At 37.1% G+C, this 20487-nt stretch overlaps 1 protein-coding gene across 1 annotated transcript in view; it reads left to right on the top strand.

The window, feature by feature from the left end:
* Nucleotides 1-6466: 6466 nt before the first annotated feature.
* The window catches only part of SEMA3E (semaphorin 3E), a 244938-nt gene continuing 230917 nt past the window's right edge, over nucleotides 6467-20487 (top strand). Inside the window, exon 1 of the mRNA XM_007076776.3 lies at nucleotides 6467-7146. Within this exon, the coding sequence (XP_007076838.3) occupies nucleotides 7032-7146 (115 nt within the window). The 5' untranslated portion in view covers nucleotides 6467-7031. The remainder of the gene's footprint in view (nucleotides 7147-20487) is intronic.

The raw sequence follows: 20487 nt of genomic DNA, 5'->3' as shown, positions 1-20487 counted from the left end.
TAGAGATTCTTGTTTCATCTTCGGGGATCTCACGAATGGGCTCAACATCACTTTTTCTTTTTATCTATGTATTGTTTTCTCTCTTCTGTAGATGGCTACTTGGAATGGTGTTAAGGAAAGGAGATCCTTGGAAAAGAGATTTTGTAGGATTTCTGCCAGGTTTTTTCTCTTTCGTCATTGTGATTCCTTTGAACTCTAAAAGTCACTTTCATAGCCAAAATCTGATTTATTTTGAATATTTTGATTTTCTGTCAGATTCTTCACAACTTTAGTGTTTTGTTTCCATTTATTTTAATGTGAAACAGGTATATACATTGAGTTGATGGCATAAAGTTTTTTATCCATTTGCCAACTGTATGACAATTGAAGATACTATAAAATATTATAAAACATTTGGCCTTTTTGTTCAGGTTCTTGCCAGCTGACTAAGGCATAATTGCGCTGGCTTCATCTAATTCCTTCCTATTCTTCTTTCATAATGGGACCCAACTGTTTTCTTCACTCAGGCTTACATATTGGTCATTCAGTCAAGAGAAAGTGGACAATTAAAGAAATTATTCAAATAATTAACAGAAAGAAACTGATTTTGGGTCTCTATATTAAGCCATATAACATGCCTTTTATCATTTATTTCACCCATTTAAATATTTATTGAGTAAATTACTTCATGCCAACTGGTTTGGATCTGGCTTTAGCAGTGATAGTTAAAAAACAATGCAGAGCACAGAGAAAATGAAAGAGGACTTAAGAATTGAAACTAAGAAAATATGTTTTAAAATTATACTGAATTATCAATTCAATTCCATTGAATTACTGTTATTATCACTTTCTTCCCTTCTTTCTTTCCTTCTCTCCTTTTTTAAAAAAAGTAAATAATCCAGGAACTGACCTTGAAAAAATTGGATCACTTCTTGCCTGGAAAACAAATAAATGGTCTTAAAAATATAAAATGGTCTTAAATTCTAGAATGAGATTACAGATGCCAGTGGAGGGATAACTTCTTTACTGTAGTTTATGACATAATTATTATTGGTTTCATACTGAGTCCATTTCTTAACAGAACTGAGTATAAAGCGTTGCCTTTGTTTTAGGTACATTAGTGGTAATGTCGTTTGAAAACGTTGGACTCTCTTGGACGAAATCATATAAACATCAGTAACTATTTGTAAGTGATTTATTACCCTTAAATACTTTGTTGGAAATGTCGTTCTCCTGGAATTGCAACTAAAAATATGTGTGTGTGCACATATATGCATACATATTTCCAGAAATAAGAATAACTATTATTACCTGACAATTTTTTTAAAAATACCTATTTATTACACAATTATTATACTTTTCAATATAGAATAAAGAATATTATTAGGAATAAAAGCTATTTGCTCAGTTCCCTTGCAGATTTAGTCTTCAATAATTCTGCCCGCTATATTATTTAGCTCCAGGGTGTGCCTAATTACCAAGGTAAGAAGACAAAGCTAACAGCCTACAAGAGTTAGATCTAGACAACTAAAACATGAGTACATTTGTGCAGCTGGACACTGGAAGCAGAATGAACAGAGTGTGCTGTGCCATCTGTGACAACCTCAGGGGGAGAGTTTCATCCGGTGAGTTCGGTCACAGAGGCTTGTGTCACCTGAAGCACCAACTGCCTTGACTTTATACTCTAATACTCTACCTAGGTCATTATTAACTTATTAAAGGTAAGTTCCTTCTAGTGTAATGATTTGGAAGAGTCACTATGCAGTCTTATCTAAACAATATTTTCCAAGAAGACAAATATAACGGTTGGAGCACAGGTCCTAGAGTCTGGGTTTGAAGTGGTGGGTCTGTCACTTACCATCTTTCACTTCAGGCAAATTACTTGACATCTGTATCCCAGATTCTTATGCGTAAATGACAGTAAAGACGGTTTCTATGGCATGGGGCTGTTGTCTGGATTAAATTGGATTATATATGAATGTGCCTTACAAGGTGCCTAGCATACATAGAACAACAAATTAACATTATTAAATTATATTACTAATTTTATTCCATTAATGGAATCAGTTGGAAGTACTGTGCTAGATGGTGCAGATACCAGTCACATATTACTAACAATCCCTCATTGGTGCCACCAGTTACTCACCAATGTATGTTACAACAGACATAAACCAATAAATTATGATATATTCGAGAAGTTTCTGTTACATTTTTTTATTTTTATTTTTTATTTTTATTTTTTATTTATTTATTTTTTAACTCATAAGGAAGAATATAGGAAAACCTCTCAGGACCAACACATTAAAGGATTTTCAGGGTACTTGGGTGGCTCAGTTAGTTAAGCATATAACTCTTGGTTTTGTGCAGGTCATGGTCTCAGGGTTCGTGAGTTTGAGCCCCGAGTCGGGGTCTGCTCACTAACCGATCGCAGAGCTTGCTTGGGATTCTCCCTCTCTTCCTCTCTCTTTGCCCCTTCCCCACTCATACTCTCTCTCTTTCTCAAAATAAATAAATAAATAAAAATGAAAATAAAAAAAAATAAAGGATTTCAGAGTTAATGGCAAACACAATTTTATTTTGTCATAAAGAGGGCACGAGGAACATTGCTACTCTTTGATTAAAATCACTTAAAAGCTGATACTCGACTCACAATGCTTATCCTGCTTTTCTTTACTATCAAAGACCTAAAACAAAATTAGAATAAACCTAGTGTAAGTCAGAAACAAAGAATTCAAAATTTTATAAAATATAATTTTTGTTCAAATTTTGAGGGTTTTTTTTTTTTGAATAGCTGATCAACATAGAAAGATAAAAAGCCAGTGTATTGAATTGTTAGCTATCTAAATGATGATGTAAGAAATGGCATCAACCAAACCTCTTGCAGGCAAGTGACTGGAATGGATCCTGGATGGGACTCATTGATGGGATGTCATTCTTTGGACTACTCTTGATGACGTACAAGATAATGTACTTGTCAATTTTTTCCAATCTTCCTGAATCACTGAATGTGGGAAACAGTCAATCCAGACTTCTGGAACTCTCACAGAGTGTGTGATATAGGGTATCTGGACTGACTAACCAGTGAATGTATCAGGGATCTTGGCCTGTAAAACCCAGTAATTGTGATGGTGGCAGCTTCAGCAGCAGCAGGTCATATTGGTGGGACATTTGAGACGCTCCAGATAGCAGCGTTAGCCAGAGTAGGAGGATTAAGAAACCTCAAGTGCCCTGACCACCATCAAGAAAGTTTATCTTTAGTTCCTAAAAGACTCATCATCCTCTCTATTGTGATATGTTGATGTATTAATGATTTTAATCATAATGTTCTTGAGATGTGCTATTTGTTCGCCTATAAATACTGTTTATGGCATCATTTATGTGTACAGAGTTCAAGGGGAGAAGCTCAGGGCATATCCCACTTTATTCTAAAAGTGACATGGGACTCACTTTATATCTTAGTCCTCAGTATGCACATCTCTTACTGGCTATACATAAGTAAGTTCTGCTGAAGTAAGTCTTAGTGACAGATAGGAAAGAATGCAGCATCATTGACTTATTGATGCTCTGTGTTCACCCAAGAGGATGTTTCCCAAAGCACAGTAGGTAAAGTGTGTGCATTTAGTTAGGAGAGGCTATGTTATGCAATGGAAACAAACCAAGTAGAGTAACGTAACCTATGTTTAGTTCATGTTCATATAAGATCTGCAAATACTATGCTCTTAGGATAAAAATGGTGAAAGTAGCAAACAGATGTCTAATGTTTTAACAGCACTGACCTAAGAGGAATCACTGTAAAACTCAAATTTTAGTAGGTACAACTTTAGACAAACTGGGAATATCAGGTGGGATGTAGGAATGTGTTCTTTTCTCACATACCCTGTGTGATTCAGCCACAGATTGTCTGGGACCACAGACTGGGAAAGCTTATTTCAGAGGCCAGTTTGTCTTTGACTATTAAGTGGAGAACCAGTGAGAGAATCCACTATGGAACTCCTGATGAGTACTCAATCCCCCCCCCCACCCCCTTTCTCCCTCACTATCTCATTGTGTGACCCTAGCAACAATGGATTAAGGGTTTGGAATGAGACATTTGGCCTGGCAGGCAATACCTGCAGAATTGCCATTTCCCTTCTTACCTGGTCTTCCATGTTGTCTAAGGCTCTTCAAACCGGCAGCCTAGCTCTTCTCATCAAATACAATAATACCAGCAGATACTGTTGCTAGTCCCAGAGCTCTTGGGCTCACTGAAGCTATTCACTCACCATTGGTGGCAAATCAGTTTTGTATTTTAATTTTTTTTTTCTATTTCCGTGTTTCCCAAGGGTACCTAGAAATCTCTCCCATGAAGGCTGGCTTACCATGATGTCCTGATTTGAATATAATGGTCTGGGTTCATATGTGATTATTAACAGAAGACTCTTTTACCCTTAAAACATTTCTTATTTGGATGATAAATAATAAGGTTACTCTGCCCCGGAGGGTTCTTCCTGTTTTATTTTATGAAGCAAATGATGGATTTGTTCTCAAAGACTCTTCATTCCATTGATAAAATCACATGGGAGCAGCCGAGGCAATGGTTAGTTCTGGATGTTTAGTATTTTTAATAGTCTTTTTTTAATTTTGGCATCATCTTTAGATTATAGACTAGAAAGAAAGGTAGAAGGACACACAGAGGAGTTAAAGGGAATAAGCAATGACATTCATTGATAACCGAAGGATAAACCAGAGCACATTTTGAGAAATCCACAGGAGTTCGTTATTCTGGCACGTACTTCAAAATACCCTAACGTAATCTGAAGGATGGTTAACACTGAAGATGAATCTTTGCATGTAGCTTGTACTTATGTAATTTACATTCATAACATTTATTGTCTCAAGGACATTAATGATATGAATTTCATATCCTAATGAAATTGTTATAATGCCTTACCTTGCCTCAGCTCCATCATAGAGTTAGAACGGGCACTGCACAATCTTGTGTGGAAAATCAGTTGTATAAGACTAACCATGTATTTGTAATAAAAGTTATACACACTACTTTTACTTTTCCTGGAATCCCACCATTAGATAACACATATAAAAGCTGTTATTTACTTCCTAGTTACTTCAATTCTGGAAGAGAGTAAAAGAGGATTCCAGAGGTACATTATATCACCCTTAGAGTTACCTTTAGGTCTGTGGCTCATCAGACTGGCTTTTAAAATATGCATGTGCCTACAGAGACCACCCCAGGTTAAAAGTCTCTAAATACTTCATGTTGCTCTACTGTTAAATAATGTTTAGAGTTTGTTATCTTTTGTAGCCCTTGGAAATCTAATTATTTATAATATCCAGTGACATTTACATTTTACTAAATATACTCTGCTTGTAATAGTACATACATGTCATGGTTAGGAAAATGGGTAGATAACGCCTGGTTCTACATTTGCTTGTATCGCAAAGTATCAGGGTAACCTGCGTTATCTATTTGTTATAATTACATGATTTTAAGAACATAATTCTCAAGAAGTGCCCTTAACAGTAACATTTAAAAACAGAATTAAGAAAAGTTATCATAGCTGAAATCATTTGTTTACCATTTAACTCTCAAGTATCAAATGAAATACCTATTCAAGTTTATTGGTATCTTCAAATAGGAACATTCATTTCCATGCCAACCGCTGCAGAGTGTTTGGTTTAGTTTTTGAGATTGATTGAAAGTAGATTGTAAAGTTGACCTATTGTGTTAAGCTTATTTACACAAACATAGTTCTTGGAAAATAAACTCGGAAAGTGCATAGCAGTGGAATCCTAACGTGTTTCACATCCTGTGCTTTCTAATACCTGCTTTACTGGGATGTGTCCTATAGAAAACCTCAACTTTTCCATAGTTACCATATCTAGGAGAAAATTACTTCAAAATGTATTCTTAAACTTGAGCTGAAATTTATGGTTTGCTTTAAAAAAAAAAAAAGGTTTTGCTTTTAATTGGTTTGAAGAATTCGCCTAGGTAAAATAATTTGTTAGTAGTAACACATTAACAGATGAAACAATCACAGATGACATGTTTTTCAGGCTCTTGAAACATACAAGAAACATACAAGAGTTGAAAATACATTACTAAGATGTAATCAATTAAAAAAAGCCATAAATGTGAAAAAAATACAATTTCAGCAGAAACTGAAGAAAAATCAATGTGGGTGCTGGATGGTGACACATCCATTATTTAAACTGAATCTGCGTGTGTTCAAGGGTTAATCTTGGTGAGCGAGCATTTAAAAGCCCTTCCTGAGGCTCCATCCTCTTCTGTTGTATGTACTTCAATAATCAGCCTATTATATCCCGTTCTCCCTCCTGATCCCCGCTCCCCATCAAAGCGCGGACTTGTCTCCTGCGCTGAGTGACGTGGGGCCAGTAATACTGGGAGGGCGGGTGGGAGCGGGGCACGTGGACCAGAAACACTTCCTAGAAACAGCTCAACCCTGCCTGAACTTTCCCTGTAAACACAGCTCGCTGACAGAACGCATCCCTGCTGGGTGGATCCTGCAACTCCTGGAGGGAATGGCACTTCTTGTTTTTAATTAGCAAGGTGAAAGGTGAATTAAAACTAGCTGTTTGGCAAGTCAGTGCAAGAGGCTGACTTCGGAGAGGCTTCAAGGAGCCAGAAGAGAAGAGCTCCACGGGGGGAAGGTAGTGCGTGTGCTCAGGGCTTTTTTTTTTCCTCAATGAACCGCTTGCAGAAGTGACTAAAAAAAAAAAAAAACCCCACAGTTTCCTCCGGAGTCTACCCGCACAGTTACTGAAGAGAGCTCTGGACAGGACATGGCTCGAAAGACTCACTCCTTGGAATGTCCTCCTGCTCCCGGCTTATAAACAACTGTCCTCGGGGAAGAAAGGTCTTACATAGCCAAATACAGCCTGGCAAATGGCACGTTGGGACCGTGCTTTCTGATGACAACGCGTTCGATTTGTGACAAAGCCTCTCACGCGCTGCCCCCGGAGGGGAGTCCTAAGTAAAACTCAGACCCGCCTTCAAAGTGCGGATCGGAGGGCTTGCCCGGTGAGCAGGCAGCATGGCATCGGCCGCGAACCTGGTCACCTGGCTCCTGTGGGGTTACTTACTGGAGCTTTGGACGGGAGGGCACACGGCAGATACCCCTCACCCCCGCCTACGTCTGTCACATAAAGGTAGGTCACCTTTTTAGATCCTTTTGTTAAAAAGAGAGAGAAAAAAATTCAAGTCCTTTAACCTAGATCTTTGGTCTTCACAGACCCTTAAAATGCAGCTGAAAAACATTATTGCCAAACTGACCTAAGACTCTAAGTGCCTCTGATTAGCATGTCATACTCACCGCATCTGAGAATAGTGCAAAATTGCATGCCAACTTGGAGATGTTATTTTTGTCTTGTAAATATTAGGTTTTATTAATGAGAAGTTCACTCACTAGCAGACACAACAGAAGAGGACAGGAAGCAGGTTGTAAATAGCCTGGAGGGGCTGAATCCAAGTTAGCAGTAGGTATTTGAATACCAATTTATGCATGATGGGAAACACGGATGTTGGAGAAGGGCTTCAGAGAGAGGTGCAGTATAGGTTTGGTGTTGTCCACAATGGGGATGAGAGGAGGAGGGGAAAATGAAATTCCTGAGAAGCAAAATGATTTCTTGCCCATGATGACAAAGTCATCACCGTGTAATTAAAATGACTAACGACTGATATGAATTAGCTTTTTAGTTGAACTGATTATTAGAATTTCTTTTATGTCTGGCAAAAAAAAATGTTCAGCGTTTATTAGCAATCCTTGTAAACTGATTTATATCGATTCAAGTATCAGGATACTATTCACTAGCATTGATTCTTTTTGTGTAAATTCATATTGCTTAACTGAAGATCTAGGAGAAAGTGCTTAAATATTTTATTCTGAGCTATGTCTTGTAAAGCAGGATTTGGTCATAAATAAATGATCAAAAGATAGCTTTTGCATCAGGACCAGTAAAAGCCAATCATGAATAGATTTGGTGATTCTTCTGTAAACAAACAAACAAACAAACAAAACCCACACATTGAGAAAGTGACTGCTGACCCAAATGTAATTTGGGATAAATTTTCTGGAACGAAGTATTTATTATCTGTCATTAGTCACTAAGACAGATAACAGTTGTAGTAACAACAATTACATAAGAACCACTTTTCCATTGTGTAAGATTTTAAATTGTCCTGGTTACAGAAACCTGTATTTTTAAAGTATCGGTATAATCTTTACCAGAGGGAGAAACACAAAGGGAAGCCTCAAATTTAGATGCCATGATTGACCTTTTTTTTGTTTGTTTATTTTTATTGGACAGTCATCCGCTGATTTGGACCATAGAAATTTCTCATTTTTAGACTAGTTAACAAGCTACGAATACTTTCTTCGTTTAAATAGTTTTCCTACTGCACTCCCCAGTAGATAACATGAGTTTAAGAGACACATGGACAGTGTATCTGTGAAGGATTTAAAATACAGCACCTAACATTAGCACAAATTATTTGAATTGGGAAGATGTGTCATGGTGTGTATCAAAATGCATATTTCTAAGAAGCTTGATCGAATGTATCAAAATGTAAAAAATTTGATGTGATGAATTGTGAACAAAGAAGGATGTCAGGAGAAGAGTGTAATAAATGGGTTGTTTTTCTTGTGTAGCCAAGTGGATAAGCTGCCAGTTTTGGTGAGCCACTCTTCTAACTACACCTGGTATCAACCTTTTATACCTCATTATTAGGTACTTGTTTTCAATAGTTCACTATCAGTATATTTTTGAAGATATATCATATTAATATTTCATTAGAGAGTTTGTAATCTGGTCAAAGCATGCCCAAACTCTCTAATGCAACTAAATGCTATGCATATTATTGTTTTCAGACTCACCTTGACTACATCTTTTTTTTTCCCCCCCACTACCTCTCTTAATCAGAGGAATCCGGAATTGATTTTTTGGGTTGTGTTAGATGATGTGGGAGTAGAACTTCTATCTATGTGGACTCTAGACTGAAAAGTACCACAAAATTTCCCTTTGGTTTTTCTTAACCTTTTGATGTGATGGCACTAGCTGAAATGCACAATGTTGTGCTTTTCTACAAAGACGATATACAGTCACCTGAAAATAGACTGTTCTCACTTGTGCATGTTAGCCAGCAAAATCAGCTGAGAGGTCACCACGGAGATGCAACCAGAAGCAGCAAATGTAGGCACTGCAGGTGACTCAGTGCAAGGGAAGGACTGCTGGAGCAGGACTATTTAGCCCCATCTACTCTTCACACTCTGAACAGCCCGTTTACTCTTTACACTCTGAAATTCAGTGGACGTCTTAGAGGTATCCAAAAACTAAGGGTGGGGTATTTCAGAGGATAATCTTTTGCTACCTTAAATGATACCAGAAATGGTACGATTTTACTAATGGATCAATTAGTTGATTGATACTGCAAGTGAGTACATGGTCCTTCAAAATATAAACAGTGCTGTATATAAATACTGTAACACCTCTGAACTGCCGCCTGACCCCCATCAGATAAATCTCGAGGGCTCTCTAGACGTGGCTTACTGGATTATTCCAGGGATTCATTTCATAGCGATGGTTTATGTTCTATGGGAGAAAGACAAATATTTTTCTTACCTCCTTTGTTATCAAGATGGCACCTGAGACCACAAGTCTAATGTCTCTTCCCCAAAAAGAGGTAGAAGTTGCAGCGTCATATAAAAAGTTTGAGCTGAATTACATAAAATGCCAATGACTTTTCCTTTTCCTCTATCCTCCATCCTTCTCTATCTTTGGATGTGGCATGTCCTTAAACAGTGTTTAACAGGAGGAGAGATCATTAGAGCTTAAAGGGGGAAAAGGCAGAGAGGGAATGAGACAAGGTAGAAAATTGGTATCAGATATAGAGCATCTTCTTGCTGATTTCCCACTGCACTCCACCTGCAGTGGGAAAATATTGAATTTCTCCCTAACTGAGAAGCAAGCTTAGTGGATAAAGTGATGACACATTTACTCTTGTTGAGGCAATGCCTGTATCTTTAATGTGTTCTACAGGTGTAAGATAAATTGTGTTAACAAATAAAATTATAGCAAGTTGCTGTTCTGCTTTGTAAGACTTTTCAGTCAAGATTTGAGTTGAGATTAACGGTACCAGGCAAGTGTTTAAGTGTTTATGAATAGTTAAAAATTATGGCCAACTTTATAGCCAGTACTCTAAAGAGGATAATATTGGTGTGATTATTGCAAGTTTATAATATTCTACCCAAGGATTTCCTTGAAAAATAGCTCTGATTCTCATGACAGAAGTGAAGGAAAGAGAATAAAGGGAGAAGAGTCCTGCTAGATGCAGCCTCTGCCCTCTGTCGATGTCTGTTCTTTCCTTATCTCTCACCATCCTGCATTAATGAGGTTACAGAGAAGGCAAAAATAACCTTCTTGCTCATGGAGCTCAAAGAAGAAAAAACAAATGAGCAAAGCCCCATGTCAAAGAAGAAATCCCAACATACATGGAAAACCCCAGAAATTCAGTCAAGGGAGCTTGGCAGATGGGGTAGGTATTCAAAGACCCAGTAAAGAGTGACACAGTCACAGAAGCCAAGGAGAATGGCCGTGTAATCAGAGGATGTTTGGTGAGGAGATACAGAAGTGAAGGCATAAATATGGCCGAAGATTGTTCCTAGCAGATGTTGATGTTATAAATGTAGATTTGAGCATTGAACATATATCTATCCATATAAAAAAGTGGGATAAAGAGTGTTAGTCTATCTGTATTTCGATATTATAACCAATTAAATACAGAGTTGTCATAGCTTCAGATGTAGAGTCAGAGGTCTCTCCTTCCACTTATACTAATGGTAACTGTCTGTGCCTCAGTCTCCTTAATTTGAAAATAGGGATGGTAATGGTGCTTTCGCTGTATATCTTACTGGGTTTTTGAGAGAATCAAATGGGATGACGAAACTGTGAAAGTACCTTCTAACCTAAAAATTATTTTATCAATGTTTTGTGAAGACTGATATAAATGAAGAAGGTTAGATGGAAACATGTCCTAAGGAGAAAAATCTTTGGGAATGGCATGAGTTTGGATATCAATAAATGCTAGGATGATGTTAACACAGAAGAAAGAAGTTGGTCTTAATTAGCATAAAATATATGGTTTATCATGATAGGTTGCATTCACTCCAAATCCTGTCTTCTATACCTTTGATCTCTAGTTATAATAATTTAGAAGATGGTTGCATCTGTGCATTTTTACAAGATTCATGGCCAATAGTTTTGCTATTGGCGTGTATGTAGTATATTCATTATGCATATTCACCTCACACCCCACCTTTCTGATTCTTTTTCTAACTTATGTGAAAGAAAATTGAGATAGAATTGTAGAAGAGCATAACAAAAATGAAATGTTTTAAATGATCATCCTGGAGGCTGTATTCATTTCATATCCAGAGCAAATACAAAAAAGAGGCAGTGGCTGAGCCAGTTTTTCCTGACCCAGCTCATAGCTTTGGTTTTTCAGCCAGTAACAAAGTATTATCAATAGTGACATTAGTCACATATCCCTGTGTGGTTAATAAATAAAAAGTGGTCATAAGGCATGATTCATGAAGAAAGTTGCTAAATAGGACCCAGGAGTAAATACAAACCTCGTGCCAGTTCTCCCGCAGGGAGAGTCGGTGAGAATTAAGTGGTAGATTTATTAAGAAATAGTTTATGTGAAATTAAAAGTACTAGGTAAGATGAAAGGAATTACAGTATGTTTTGTTGAGTTTGGTTTACCCAGAATATATTTTCTGTGGGTGAAGTCTGTGTAAGGATTTTAGATGGTGCTATCCTTTGTAGTTTTGATATTTGTTATAGACAGATACTGCTCACGTATCACAGAAATGCATATGGATATATCGAAGTCCCTGAATGAATATGAATTATTTACTTCTTACCTGGATATTGGGTGTTACATTGGTAAAGTCGTTGTGCTTTAATATAGAGATAGGGCGAAGGGAGGTCAGAGTTAGCATGAGCAGTAAATGGAATTTGTAAATGAACTGGGCCAATTTTGTACTGAAAAATAACATAGTTGAGTAAAATCGTTTCTCAAGTCTTTATAAAGAGAGTGTCCTATATGTAATATAGAACTGATACTTGTTCTTGACTCTTAAATATATGCAGTGGGCATGTGGTCCCAATGGAATATTCTTTCAAAAATCTGTTGCCATATTGTCACTTTGCTGTCTATGTCAGAGTTGTCCTGAAGCCTCAGACTATTTCATAGAGAGGGTCTCTCTGGGATGAGATCAACTTGATGGCCTCAGTTCTATTATGACAACATAATAAAGAGCCAAACATCAAGTTGGTCATTGCTGGTGAAAATTATTATTGTTAGCAATCTGCAGAGTCAGTTTTATTTCATCAAAGATATCTACTGGAATCATCATTGGGAGTTCTTAGTGGGAGAGCGCGCAAAGATTTACTCCTTTATCTTTGTGTGTAAAACTCTTCTGTGGCTTAGTAGAGGAATTTAGTCTGCAGGAATCCAGAAATGGCACTTTGCATGCATGCATGCCCCTTTATACATAGCCACTGCAGTGTTAAAGTGGTCTTCTAAGTTCAGTCTTGGAGAATTTAAAACAAAACAAAAGTAAAATTATACCATTAAAACACTTTCCAAAAAGTGCACAGTGAAGATTTAGATTATTTTCTTAGTTTCAATACGCAGGGCTAAATGTTGGTAATAGTCTTTAGCCCAACATCTGACACTTAAGAATATTATATAAATTATACAAAGGATTATGGTTATTTTAATAATGATTTTTTCACAGCATGGTTTTAAATAACATTTGAAGCATAAGAGAAACTATCAATGTCATGAGTTATTTCTTGGACTTAAGCAAGCATTATTCTTTGTACTCATGATATGGATGACAGTGACAAGACTGGGTATTTTATAGGTTGGATTTTCTAGACTATGAATGAAAAGATATGTGAATACCACATTTGAACAAAGTGTTTTCGTCTCTGATATTGAGAGAACACTTTCTCTCAAAGAATGTGCTGATTTCAAGAACAGAAAGTCTGAGGAATTAATAACTTGACTTCATATGGCCCTGGGGTTGGCCAAGGCAACTGATTACTCAAGAAATTTTCAGCCTTCTTTAGTTCTAATGCCTGGTTCATGGCATGCCCACCAAATGGCCCCATTGCCCTGGTAATCTTGCCTCCACAGCTAGTGTGGAAATGAAAAGGAGAAATCCATGATTTGCTTGATATCTGGGGCTTAGAAATGTATTTCTGCTTCTGTTCCTGGTAAGTAAACTCTCAGCCATTGTTGCTCTCTGTTTGAGGACTCAGCTGATGGCCTTGGCACAGTACACACAGAAGAGTGGTTTAGGCCCAGGTATTGCAAAACTGTCTCACATTCTATCTTCAGTGGCCTAAAATCTCTGTAGACTTTGAAGGAGGCATACCTAATATGAATCTTGCTTCTGGCTGTATGATCCCAAGTTACTTTCTTTTCTGACTATGAATTTCCTCATCTGTAAAATGGGGTAATGTGTAACTTGCAATATCCTGAAAGAATTACATGAGATCATGCAAATTAGCGCAGCAAATACTTTCAGAGGTTATTCAATGAATCAGAGGTTCAGTGAGAATTAGCCTCCCCTGGTTCCTTTTTTTTTTTTTTTAATTCTAAAAGCAATCATGAGTTAATTATTAACTTATAACTTAAAATAAGGGAGGATCCTTAATCACTAGAGTTTTTTACTTGCAAGCCAAGATTTTATTTCATGAAATCCAGCTCTTATAGGAGTAGATGACTAGAAGGAACAACGGATTTTGGGGTCTCTCGTGTTTGTAAGTCACTGTAGATGATTTATTTTTTGATAGTATAAGGAATTAACTTATCCTTAATTGGGAAGTTGGAACTTCAAGGAAAAGGAAAGTTGCAACTTTTCTGATTGGTACCTTGGAGATAGCAGACCAAAGCCACAGCATAAACAAAAGTTACTAACAAAGGTTATTGTAGACCCAGCTTTGTAAAGCACACAGAACTAATATTACCAGGACCGAACCACACCGTCAAAAGTTAAACAAAACAGGGTCTTATAAGCAGCTAACAGCCTAGCATGTATTGTTTGCTTTGAAAGTGAAAGAAAGCTTTCCATTCTATCTTCCCTTGGACAAACAGGTAAGATAACTGGGCTGGGGCACCGCTCCTGACCTCTTAGTAGGTGTTCAATAGTGAGCATTGAGTGGGTATATAAATGAAACAAAACGATTTAGAGTCGTGTTTTGTAAAGGAGAGTCTGATGGAGGTTGGCATGAGGAACGCCAAGGAAACAAAGGAATCCTGAAGAACTGTTTATGGCTCCCTCGGTGAGGCATGCATTAGGAGCAAGGCTAGGGCTTTCTCTCCCCGGTCACCCCCAGGCCTCTCGGGGCTGCATTGTAGTGAAGCAACCAGGGCCTCCAGACATGTTAGCCGTATTTGCTCATTTATAACCAAGCAGCAGCTCCTGCTTCTGTTTCTGCTTCTGCTTCTCCTTCTCCTTTTCCTCCTCTTCTTCCTCATCCTCTTCTTCCTCCCACTTCTCTCACGTCTTCTTGTTTACTTTTTGCTGCATTTGTCTTCCCTGGGTGATCACCAGACACCTCCCTTTTTTTCTCTTACCACTTCATTCTTTGATTACCCCCTGTGTTGCTATCACCACCCCTCTCTCCCTTTTTTCCTCCTCCTCTGCTTTTGTTCCAGGTAGATATTTTTATTTCACCCTCATCTTAGCCCAAAAGTAGAATGAAAACTTATTTCTGGTGAATGGTGTATATTTATTGGTCCTCAGTTAATCTTCAATATTTGTTTCATTTTTATTCTCTAATCAACAGAAGACAGGACCTTTGAATTAAATAACAAAGTTAATTATACTCATTAGGCATTCAAAAGTTGGTGAAATTCATGACTTAGGAAATAATGAAATATGAAAATAAACAGCTTACTAGCCACCTGGACGACTCACCCTCTTTGTCTCGCCTGTGTTTCTTTTTTTTTTTTTTCTTCTTAACGTTTTTTATTTATTTTTTAGAGAGACAGAGACAGAGTGTGAGTGGGGGAGGGGCAGAGAGAGAGGAAGTCACAGAATCTGAAGCAGTCTCCAGGCTCTGAGCTGTCGGCACAGAGCCGGATGTGGGGCTTGAACTCACAGACCTTGATATCATGACCTGAGCCGAAGTCGGACGCTTAGCCGACAGAACCACCCAGGCTCCCCAAGTCTCACCTGTGTTTCTAATGGACAGCTCATGCTGCCAGGTATGTAAAGGCTGTGGGGACTGGAGCAGGAAGGAATTAGGGTACCTGGAAGGAGGGACCATGCCCCGCCTCTACACCTTGGCTAGGCTTGGGTTAAGTGTAAGTTAGGATATTCTTCATGTAAGCCCATCTATTTCTAGGCCATTTCAGTTCATTTTCTCTGAGTTTTAAGTTTTAATTCATTGGAACCAGAATAAAAAGAGGGTTTTATTCACAAGATAGAGCAAGGGGAGCAGCGTCCCTAAGAATAAGTCTCAGTGGTGGGTTTAGGTAGCCAAACTAATTCCAGAACCAGAAGCAAAGCAGCAAAGCAGCAAAGCAAATGGGAATAAAAGAGGCAGAAAGTAGAGGGCAGCTAGGGACACTGACCTTTTCCCCTCTGACCAATTCCCTTCCCGGAAATGATGGGAAATGAAGAGGGCTTTAAATTCAAAGCTCAAGATGCGCTATAGAACTAAAATCAAAGAGGAAATGTGCTGACAGCATTGCACATAGCTGTTCATGCCTCCTGATGGCTTTTTTCCTAAGCCCGACTCCAAAAGTTTATTATGCATCATGTGATTCCTGAGATCCTTTCCAATTCTAAAACTCTAGGACTCTTTTCCTTCCCTTACTAGACCTCCCAGTGTGTAGAACTTCTCCAAAATACTTTAAAAATTCCTATTAGGAAACATTATGTTCTGGTGGAAAGAATAAGTAGGGACTCACAATTTTAAAATCCTGAGTCTGAATCTTTAGTACGTATATCCTATTTGACGCTGTGTTATTCTTGCTAAATCATTGAACTTCGAAGGCTTAGCTTCCTCACAAGTATAAAGGGACTGATGAACACTATCTATCTCATACAATTATTGTAGAATACGTACATGTATCATGGAAACGTACATTTTGTTGTTGTGCCTTAAAATATTCTCTATTGAATTGTCTTTAAACATTTTATGATTTTTGAGGGCAAGGAACATTTAATTTTTTTTAATTTTTAAAAACATTTTTGGTAGGACTCTTGTGAATAGAATAAAATGACTTACCAGATCATTCCTAAAGCCAGTAATTACAGGCTGGGGGTTGACCATCTAGGGGATAAAAACAAAACAAAGCTTTTTATTACTGTCGTTGGCTTCCATGTTACGGTCAAAATGACAAAATCATAAAGGCTTCTTTAATTTTTTTGAAGAGATAGAGCTACTGCTAAAAAATTTGCGTGACAGAAGGCTTAGTTGAATTTCATTGCAGAGGAGATGAAGCTGCTTGGGATTTTCTTCTGTTCCTCTTCCAAGCTAGGATCCGGAGGAGATAGACACTGGGGTGCTATGAAAAGTGTCAGAGACTGGCAGCACCAGCTCTCCTGGGAGCTTCTTCATCAGTGATTCTGGCGCTTAGGAAGCTGTGTTTTAAGTCCTGCAGGTGACTTCGTGCACACTGGAGCATGAGAAACGCTGGGCTAAGTGTTTGGGATGATGCTACAGGGAGCCTCACTTTTATGTTACCTTTTTCATTTTTTCCCCTTTAGGTCCATTGCCTACGTTCAGGGTGTCGTTTATTCAAATTTCCAAACCACACCCTTGATCCTAATAAATATACTTAAATTCCTGAGTGTCTACTATATACTATACCATTTTCTACCTATTATTTTTTTTTTTACTAGATGACATATAGGTAATAATTTAACATGTAAATGAAATCTGTTTCTAATGATTATTGATGGTGTAAATTAGGACACGTCATGCTATCACTGAGTTCAGATGAGAAAACCTCGAATATTGGTGGATTATGGAAAAGCAGTTTATAAGATTCCAGGACTCCTTCGTCTCTCAGTGAAGTATTTTCTCGGACTAATGAAATTAGGTCCACTTCTTTTTTTTTTTTTTTTTTTTTTTTTTTTTTGTTATACATCCTGATCTTTTCCTTCAGGGACTCAGAAGCTTCTGTATCTTCTTAAGAAATATTTGTTTATTCAGTCATTCACTTATTCCATGACTAGTTGGTGAGCTGCTTCCATCTTTAGAGACTGATCATCATGCTAGGGATTTAAGAATGAAAAACACACAGGGCACCTGGGTGGCTCAGTTAAGTGTCCGACTTTGGCTCAGGTCATAATCCCAGGAGTTCGAGCCCTGTGTCGGGCTCTGTGCTGACAGCTCACAGCCTGAAGTCTGCTTTGGATTGTGCGTCTCCTTCTCTCTCTGCCCCTCCCTGGCTTGTGCTCTATCTGTCTGTCTGTCTGTCTCTCTCTCTCAAAAAAAAAACATTAAAATAATTAAAAATAAAAAGAATAATTAAAAAAAACACAGTTTTGTAAGTGTATGCATTTCCTGGATGGGATCCTGGAAACATTAAAAGTAAAACTTATTTTAGTTAATAATGGATCCGTATTGGCTTATTAACTGTGACCAAGTACCATACTAATGTAAGGTGTTAATAATAGGGAAATTGGGTGTAGCTTTATGAGGACTCCCTTCACTATCTTTACAACTTTCCTGTAAATCTAAAACTATTCTAAAGTAAGAAGTTTATTAAACACACACACACACACACACACACACACACACACACACACACACACACACACATAGCACCTCTACCCAACAGTATTCCTGTGAAGCCGTAAGGTCTAGTTGTAAGAAGAGACAAGTCGTGATAAAGCAGGATTTTTTTCTATACTTGAAGTTAACACAAAGAGCTTGTGGAAGCATGGAGTTGGAAAGAAGAACCAGAGCACAGTCTTGGGGATGAGAAGTCTAGGCAAGAAGCATGGAGCAAATCATCCAGGTCTCATCCCATCCTGCCACCATTCCTGCCTCCCTCCGACTGCCATCCTACTGCATGTAATGCCCTGTGTCCTCCTACAAACACGGTTGCCCTTGGATATCTAAGTAACTGAATCCCACTGTGTTCATAGCTTTCCTACACACAATGGTATGACAAATGCTCTGTGTTCGTGGTCAGTCAAATCGCTCCCATTTCAATATGACTTTAAGTCATTCTCACTTTTCTTGTTTGAGTAATATGATTAATACAAATTCACAGGTAAATTTTGAAATTTTTGAAGGCAGGTTTATTGTTTTATTGTTTGAATCCTTAGAAGCTAATGTGGTTTATGTACTTGATAAATTTATTACCTCTGTTGCATTTAATGTATGAATGTAAGTGTTAGATTTATTCACTTTAATGTTACCAATCTGAATTCTTCAGCTGGATGCCACATCTAAATAGGTTCCTAATATAGATGGCACAAAATGAGATGATAGGCCTCGCAGGAGGAGCATTCGAGAAGTCAGGAAAAATGATGAGAATAATTCTCTTCTATCCCTGCTCCAAAATGTTAGGTCCCACTTTGGCTTCAGGTCTTCTGTTACGAAAGCTTTGAAGAGAAATCCAGAACTGCTTTTAAATTATTCAGGAAATATCTGTATATTATTGGAAGGTACAGTTTAAGGCTTTGGCAGAAGGTGGTTTGAATTCATCTGGGCCATTACATGATCGATGTCACATTTCAAGCATCTTCCCGTTTGCTTCAGTCATGATCTCCAGTGTCCAGTGTAGCAGCGGATTCATTTCTAGAGTGATGAACTATGAAGAGAGACAAAGAACTAAGGCATGAAATCAGCCACAAAGCAGAAAAAGGCAAGGCTATAAAAGGGTAGTAACTTATTCAACACCTTTGTTTCCAAAGAATATTCTAAATGAACAAAAGCAAGAATAGTTTTTTGTTTTTATCAGTTCATCTCTGTGGAAAGGTTGATTTATGAATAATTTGATTATGTTGCTTTTGTTTCGTGCATTTATTGCTCTAAAAGCATGGCTATAGGCAATAATGTAGTGAGAAGAATAAGCACTCTGTACAAGTTTTATAATTAAATTAGCTTATGCAAGTTATTTTCAATTTATTTCCCAGCCCAAGTTAATTGAGAAAGAACCAATGAAAAATTTGCCTTAAGATTTTATCTTACAAAAATTGACAATATGTTTTGAAATCATTGTATACTTGAGTTGTTTTTTTTAACACCATACTAATTACTCCAATATAATACATCTAATGTGAAAGCAGAAATTAATGGACATAAACAGAAAGGTTAAAAGTGAAGTTAATTCAGGAGAAAGCACACATTTTGTCACTGTCCCTTTCTACTATAAGGAGTAAATAAATATGGAAACAGGAAGCACCTGATTATCTTATTTTTAGAAACCAAAGTCAAGTTGTCAAATGAATATATAGAAAATAGGATCATTTTGATCACGTTGAGCAAGGTAAAAATAATATACTTTTAAAGTAAAATGTGTAAAGTACAGAAAATAAAAGTGATTCCTTTTGAAATAGCTCTGTCATTATTGATGAAACTGATATAGCTATTTTTCCTTATCAAAAGCAAAAGCAAAAACAGAAACAAAAAAAAAAAGGAAGGGAAAAAGAAACTTCAAGTTCAACATTATCATGATGCATAAATGCTACACATATTTCCGGTCAGATGAGTGATTATGTGACAGATAACTTTACAATTGCTTGGAATGAGTACTAGAATATTGAGCTTGCTGACAATTTAAGGGTCTGCTTAAACTTGAGTTAACCATATGGTGTATTCTTAGAATAGCCATCCCACCCATGTTTAAAATTTAAATTAAACAGAAAAAAAAAACCTTTTTTCCAAAGTCAAATGTTATCATTTTAGTTGGTGCACTCAATTATCCATATAATTGCATCTTCTTGTTCATAAGAGACAAGTTAATAGTTCTTTTTAATCTGTCTAGAATGAAGAAAGAAGAAAGAAGCTAGGACTATAAAATACTGGAATGGTATTACAAGCCACCCAAAAAATCAATTTTGTTACTACATTGTTACAATTATGAGAAGTTAATGTTTAAACTTCAACACATTAATATGCTTTGATTTTCTAGTAATTTCCCAAAGCAGAATTCCCTTGTAATATTTAGATAACCGTAGCAAGAAGAAAAATATTACAGTTAATTATGCTTATAATTAAAAGAATATAATTATATCTTTGTCATTATATTTCTCAGAAGTAAGATAAAAGTTATGTACTGGGCACTGCTTTTGACAGATTTTTTTGCCAAATGTTTTTTACTTGCTCCAAAATATGTATGCCCAAACTGAAGTCTGATGTATTTTAAGATTGTAGAAAAAAATTTTCATATCTGGAGGGGGAAAAAAAAAAGAGAAGTCTCTAAGGCTTAAAATCAATAAAATTAGA

The sequence above is a fragment of the Panthera tigris genome, chromosome A2 (genome assembly GCF_018350195.1).
Source record: "Panthera tigris isolate Pti1 chromosome A2, P.tigris_Pti1_mat1.1, whole genome shotgun sequence".
Lineage (NCBI taxonomy): Eukaryota > Metazoa > Chordata > Mammalia > Carnivora > Felidae > Panthera > Panthera tigris.
The sequence above is the reverse complement of the archived record's forward strand: the minus strand, read 5'-3'. Positions and strand labels throughout refer to the sequence as shown.